Source organism: Bombyx mandarina, chromosome 08 (assembly GCF_030267445.1).
Source record: "Bombyx mandarina strain Sakado chromosome 08, ASM3026744v2".
Taxonomy (NCBI): Eukaryota; Metazoa; Arthropoda; class Insecta; order Lepidoptera; family Bombycidae; genus Bombyx; species Bombyx mandarina.
This window is the reverse complement of record NC_143215.1, coordinates 1,299,291-1,306,023: the sequence shown is the minus strand read 5'-3', so window position 1 is coordinate 1,306,023 and position 6,733 is coordinate 1,299,291. Positions and strand designations below refer to the sequence as shown.

Here is a 6,733-nt window from a genome sequence, read left to right as displayed (position 1 = left end):
AAAAATGAAATGATTAAAGATATTAATTTATCCGTTAATCAAGGAAGACATTCCTGCATATATTAACGATTAATTTCTAACTTTTATGTCTTTAACGGCTCTCTGTAGCCCCAGGGGATTGTTTTTTTTTGGTCCTGCAACGAATTTTTATGTATTTGTTCTATACAAAACATATAATTAATGTTTTTTTCTAGGGACACGAATTTATAGCATCGATACCAAACGGGATTCAAATGTTAGACGCATGTGTGCATCTTTTAAGAATACTTTTGTTTATATCCTGTATGCTTCCATAGTTACACGTTAATGTACCTATTAATTATGGTCTTTATGTGGATCATTATAGAGTCAACTTATATACTATATACTTGAAGAAAAAAGAATGTCATTTGTATTACTAACTGTATACTAAGTCCCTGTATTTAAATTTGGCGTATGATTCTATCTTACCTTCTCTCTCTCTTCGATCGGTTCCTCACTGCTGAGGATCGTGACTCCGTCCGATTTCGTCAACCAACTGTCTCCATCGATCCCGCCCTGCAGCCCGGTGGAGTGCGTCGCTGATAGGTATCCCCAGTTCCTCCGCTATTTGGTCCGACCATCGTTTGGGACCTCTACCCCTAGGCCTTACCTTAGAACTGAATTATTCAATTTAACTTCTTAAGAGTTTAGACCCTTTTTTTTTAAATTTTTTTTTTATTGCTTAGATGAGTACTATTTTTACCATCACACCTCTCGTCACCGGAGTAGGGTTCATCCATGCTATATGGAACCGCTGCGTTCAATGAAAGTGCGTTTCCAGATAACATTTCTGCCACGTACCATCCGGCTCGGAAATGAGCTCCCCTCCACGGAGTTTCCCGAACGCTATGATATGTCCTAATGAGGCTTGCCGAGAGTACTCAATGGTAGGCAGCTATTTGGCTGTGCCCCTGCCACTGCTGATGTCCGTGAGCGACGTTAACCACTCACCATCAGTTGGGCCGTATGCTCGAGTGCCTACAAAGGCAATAAAAATAATATTCGATTCGGGATTTTCTGTATTATCTTGTTTTGGCGGGATCCCCTTAAATGTCTTCGTTTTCGGATACTATTATGCCTTGTGTTTGACGTATATAACAAACAGTTCCTTTGTTTAATTATGATAAGGCAACAAAGTATCAAATAGAACTCATTCGTTGTGTATTCAATGTGTAGCTAATATGATATCGTGCGTCACGTTGGAACATACTTTTTTATGTTTTTTTTTTTGCTTGGGTAGTTGACCGAGCTCACAGCCCACCTGGTATTAAGTGGTTACCGGAGCCCATAGATATCTACAGCGTAAATGCCGCTACCCACCTTGAGATATGAGTTCTAAGGTCTCAGTATAATTACAACGGCTGCCCCACCCTTCAAACCGAAATGCACTACTACTTGACGGTAGAAATGGGCAGAGTCGTGGTACTTACACGTGCGGACTCATAAGAGGTCCTACCACACCAGTATTTCTATGGATGGGTGAACTAGCTCACGGCCAACCTTGTGTTGTGCGCTTAGCGAGGCCCATAGACATCAGAACAGTTAATGCCACTAACGACCTCAAATTAGGTTTATCTAATGTTTTACAGAAAATTGCCGTATAGTTTTGGTAGATACCTACACGATATCATTACTTAATTTTTTCTTGCTTAATCGTTGGCAGTCTATGGGTCTATTCCAATTACGCGCGTATGGCTAGGTGAGCTCACCGGGCTTCGACACGGTGCTTGGAGCGATGGCGGCTTTGCCTTGCCTCTGGTCATCTGGGTCGGGTAGTTACTCCATCCCAGAAGTCATTAGTAAACATTTGTTAGATGGGTATTGAGAAAAGATGTTATATGGCTACGAAATTTGAATGTACCCTCAAAGTTGCGACGCTTGATTGAGTTTCATTCATTGCTCACTCGTTCAAGATATTAATCTTTGTTACAGAGTCTATTCTACGAGATCCTGGCTGGAGTTTGGGTCAGGAACGGCCTCCAGATCAAAGGCCAAGCGATGACCTACATCCAGGCGAACTTCTGCAATTCAATGGTCGACATGGACATATACTGGCTGCAGATATGCGCCGCCCACCTGCCGCCGGACCAGTTCATGGACATGTGCATTGACATGTGAGTGCCTACACCAGTGCGTGTTCAGTTACTGACTTTACGCCTACAACCAATGGAAATATTTGCATAACTATCTGCAAGAACTTTTACGGTTTAATTTCGCGTTTGCTATTGCCATCGACATTTGGACGTTTTGCGGAATTGGAATAGCACGCTAACTGAGTGTCTCGCCGCATCTTCTCAGTGGTTCGTGTTTCCGATCCGGTGGTAGACTCTGCACTGCTCTTACTAGGGCCAGAGTTAATGACTTCGCCAAGTATTAGCCCCTTGAGTTTAGCTACACGTCTGGTAACGCTGATATAGCCTCTCAAGGCTATCAGCATAGGTAGGGGTAAAAGAAGCCCTCCGGCAGTCCGTCACCACGAGACATTAAAGTATTCGAAGAGTTGATCGATAGTAATGAGCGCCAGATTATACTGTGGAAGTCCATTAACGGTGCTTTTAGGCACCACAAGCACCGGTCACCGTCCTCGTCGAACCCATCGCTTGCGACGAAGGGCTCGACGAGCGAATTAACCCTCAGACACAGCCCACTGAGTTTCTCGCTGGATCTTCTCAGTGGGTCGCGTTTCCGATCCGGTGGTAGATTCTGCGAAGCTCTGCTCTTGATAGGGTCGGTGTTAGCAACACTCCGGCTTGAGCCCCGTGAGCTCACCTACACACATTAGGGTGAAGCTGAAATAGCCTCTCAAGGCTATCAGCATAAGTAGGAAAAAAAACTGTGGAAGCATTAACCGAAGAATGTGTTCCGAGTCTAGTCGCGCACGTATGAACATTCGGCTCCTCAGGTTCGGAGTTCGGGAGTGGTTGAGCATGCTGCCCATGTCGCCGGTGCAGGCGGCCGAGCAGGACGCCATGGTCGAGGGCCTGCTCACGTTCCTGGCGATACTGGTCTCCTCCAGGACCAACCTTGGTGAGTAGCTGACTGTTGCAGCTATTAGCGTTCGTGAGTTTGGTCCCCACATCAGGTTTACTTGCTTTCAAATCAAATCAAATCAAATAAAAAACAATTTTTTTTTTTGTGCCTGGGTGCCTAATACATATTTATGTAGTATGTATTTAAATGTATAAATATCAGTCTCTGTCTCCCACAGCACAGAGGTGCCTAGCTTGGAGTCGCAAGACCGAGTTTATTTTGTTGATAATTATTTAAAAATATTAATACCGTCGGTACCGTAGTTGATCCCCAATGACTTTTTCAAAAAATACATTTCTCAAAAGTGGTAATACAGTAAGGGGTACCGCCCACCGAGGCGCTCATACCACTCGACCAGCTTACCAAATGTTTTTAACACTGAAGTTTTTATTTTTATTTATTTTTATTGCTTAGATGGGTGGACGAGTTCACAGCCCACCTGGTGTTAAGTGGTTACTGGAGCCCATAGACATCTACAACGTAAATACGCCACCCACTTTGAGATATAAGTTCTAAGGTCTGAGTATAGTTACAACGGCTGCCCCGCTCTTCAAACCGAAACGCATTACTGCTTCACGGCAGAAATAGGCAGGGTGGTGGTACCTACCCGTACGGACTCGCAGCCTCCCACCAGTAAGTCGTCAAGTCGTCATATGCGTCCCTCGTCCTGGTGGTGTTGCAGGCAACGACGAGCTCACGCAGTCCCGGCTGGAGGTGAGCACGCTGCTGGCCGCCGGCGACAAGACGCACTCGCAGCTGCTGGAGCTCATGCCCGAGCGCTCCGGGAACGCGCACACCAAGAACTTCGAGACCGTGCTCAAGGAGGTGGGTGTCTAACTACAGTACTAGCTTAGCCTCTTCAGGGACGGACTTTAATGTATTAAAAACATTAATTTAATATATTTTTTATTGCAATTTGTTCATTTTATATTGAATACAATTCAATAAATAATAAATAAAAAATAAGAATAAAATTAAAAAGATGTTCACATATGGCACTCCCCGAAGAGGTTAAATAGTATCGGATAATTCAATCTTATACTTATTGCTATGACGATTGTCTGATGTTGAGGTTAATGTGTTGAAAGTTTCATTTTATAATTAATACATTGACTGTGAAATGTTTACATTATAATTATAAATGAATATAAATATAAATATTTTACTAACAATCACGCCACGTTAACTGGTTCCGTGATAAGTTCGTAAAGAACTTGTGTTACAGGTACCAGATAACGGAAATATATTTTTATTATACACATACATATATTTAATATACATCCATAACCCTGGAAAATACATTTATATTTATCATACAAATATCTTCCCTTGGCGGGATTCGAACCCGCGACCCCCTTGTGTAGTGACCATGTCACTTATCACTACACCAGACGGACGTTAAAATTGAGCACAATATAACGACGGCGTCGACTCGCAGCTGTCCACGTACCGGCCGCCGCCCCGGGGCTCCGAGAACCTGGAGCAGGGGCTGTTCGTGCCGCGCCCCGTCGTGTGGGAGCAGTACTACGACCCGCTGCACGTGCTGCGCCGCGCCGTGCACCGCCGCGACTTCCACGCCTCCATGGAGCGCTACACGGCCTAGTGAGTAGTCGCGCCGCCGCACCCCCCGCACCCCCGCACCCGCCACCAACTGAACGTCTCGTGTGCCTGCAGCGTCCGGGAGAAGAGGAAGGGAGCGGGCTCGGCGGCGCGCCTGGGCACGCTGTGGCCCCCCCTGCGCGCGCCGCCCGGCCCCGCGCCCCCCGGCGCCGGCGACCCGCGCGCCGTGTGCCGCAGCGGCGTGCTGCTGGGCGCGCTGCTGGCCGTGCTGCACCGCGCCGTGCACCGCCGCGCCGCCGACCAGCCGCCGCCGCACGCGCCGCCCGACCACGTGCTGGCGCTGGCGCTGCACCTGCTGGACGCGGCGCTGGCGCCCGGCGCGCCCGCGGACCCGCGCAGCGCGGTGCTGCAGCGCGAGGAGGGCGCGGCGCGCTGCGTGTCGGGCGCGGCGCTGCTGCGGGCGCTGGGCGGCGCGTCCCCCACGCAGGCGGCGTGCACGCGCGTGCTGGCCGTGCCGCGCCCCGCGCCCCGCCCCGCGCCGCCCGCGCACTACGCGCCCGTCGACAGTGAGTCGCGCACGCATCTCTCCAACGCAATCAACTTCATTGAGAAAAGTTGCAATTTCAATTTTAACTACAAATCAAATTAGTATTCTGCAATCAAAAAATTGTTACTCAAAAATAACCTTTGTTTGTCTCTTACTCAAAAATATCTAATTTGTTTCTGCGCAGTACATAATTTACAGCCTGTTTAAAATTACTCAAAAATTTGGGAGCTACTATCTATTTCTAATAAATATTATCAATGAGGCTAACACCATATTAATCCAAATAATGGAATAAGACGCTCGGTGCATTCGTATGTAGCAATGCGCCGGTGTTCGAATCCCGCAGACGGGTACAATTTTTCTAATGAAATACGTACTCAACAAATGTTCACGATTGATTTCCACGGCGAAGGAATCACATCGTGTAATAAAAATCAAATAGGTAAAATTATAATTTGCATAATTACTCGTGGAAGAACGTCTTGTGAGTAAGGTATCCTGCACGGGTAGATACCATCACCCTGCCTATTTCTGCCGTGAAGCAGTAATGCGTTTTCGAAATTGGCGCAACCAGTTCAGCCATTAATCTAACCCGTAAACCACATGGGGTCAAAGCTGCAAGAACGTCCGCAGGCGACACGGAGTGGGAGTCCTCGGAGCTGGAGCCGGCGCTGCTGTCGCTGCCCACGGCCCCCAGCACGGCGCTGGCGGTGCCCTCGCCGCGACAGGTACGTCTGCACGCTACCCAGACACTCCTTTAGACAATAGATTGCAGTTTCGTCAAGTTTAGCTATATTAATAAATAGTCCACGTAACTAATAAAAACTTAAAAATTCCTCAGAGCACTCTGTAGAACATGCGGTGCAAAATACAGCTGAAGTTTCTGCGTCAAACGATCCGTGAGAACGGCTATCTATTGTATGGAACCCAGTAAAAGTAGCAGAACTACTCGCGAGCCCGAGCTTTGTAATGCACGTGACAATAAGGGTTAATTATTTGAATGAATTAAATTCAATTCATTCCATTGGGGGGCTCGCACCGGAGATGTGTAGACACAAATTTTTGGCAGCAATTGTAGGCAGCCCAACCCAGAGGGTCAGCGGTTTTGAACCGCAACTTCCCAACATTTCGTGGGGAGTGTTAAAATCTCCAAGTACCATTAGTTCTTCAGATATGCTGAAGCACTCGCTCAGTCTCTCAGCCCCTCGTACTCCTAGATAGCTGCCTGATTTGTTTCCTTTTAACCGTTTCCGTCTTGAACAACTGCAAATTCGGTTGAATTTACTTACAAAACCCGTCCCCACATCTGCTTCAGGTGGCGCGCGGGGACTCCATGGCGGAGGACCGCTCCGACGACGCCGACGTCATGCCCTACGTGCGCGCGCTCGAGGTACCAGACCCTCCCGCTTGTATACACTAGTACCAGCTGAGCTATGGCGTGAGACCTCATTATTGTAACTGAAACAGTTGAACAAACTCACGGTCCACGGTGTTGAGTGGATACCGGAGCCCATAGAGATTAATAACATTAATGTGGTCACCGTACAGCGGCGCCACCCGTGCGGGCGCACACGC

At 47.6% G+C, this 6,733-nt stretch overlaps 1 protein-coding gene across 2 annotated transcripts in view; it reads left to right on the top strand.

The window, feature by feature from the left end:
* Ubr3 (Ubr3 ubiquitin ligase) overlaps window positions 1-6,733 on the top strand; it is a 78,162-nt gene that overhangs the window by 63,257 nt on the left and 8,172 nt on the right. For both annotated transcript variants that reach the window (XM_089728985.1, XM_089728984.1), the window contains exons 9-15: window positions 1,954-2,135; window positions 2,924-3,048; window positions 3,734-3,876; window positions 4,490-4,653; window positions 4,726-5,177; window positions 5,792-5,886; window positions 6,474-6,548. In XM_089728985.1, the coding sequence (XP_089585111.1) occupies window positions 1,954-2,135; window positions 2,924-3,048; window positions 3,734-3,876; window positions 4,490-4,653; window positions 4,726-5,177; window positions 5,792-5,886; window positions 6,474-6,548 (1,236 nt within the window). The remainder of the gene's footprint in view (window positions 1-1,953; window positions 2,136-2,923; window positions 3,049-3,733; window positions 3,877-4,489; window positions 4,654-4,725; window positions 5,178-5,791; window positions 5,887-6,473; window positions 6,549-6,733) is intronic.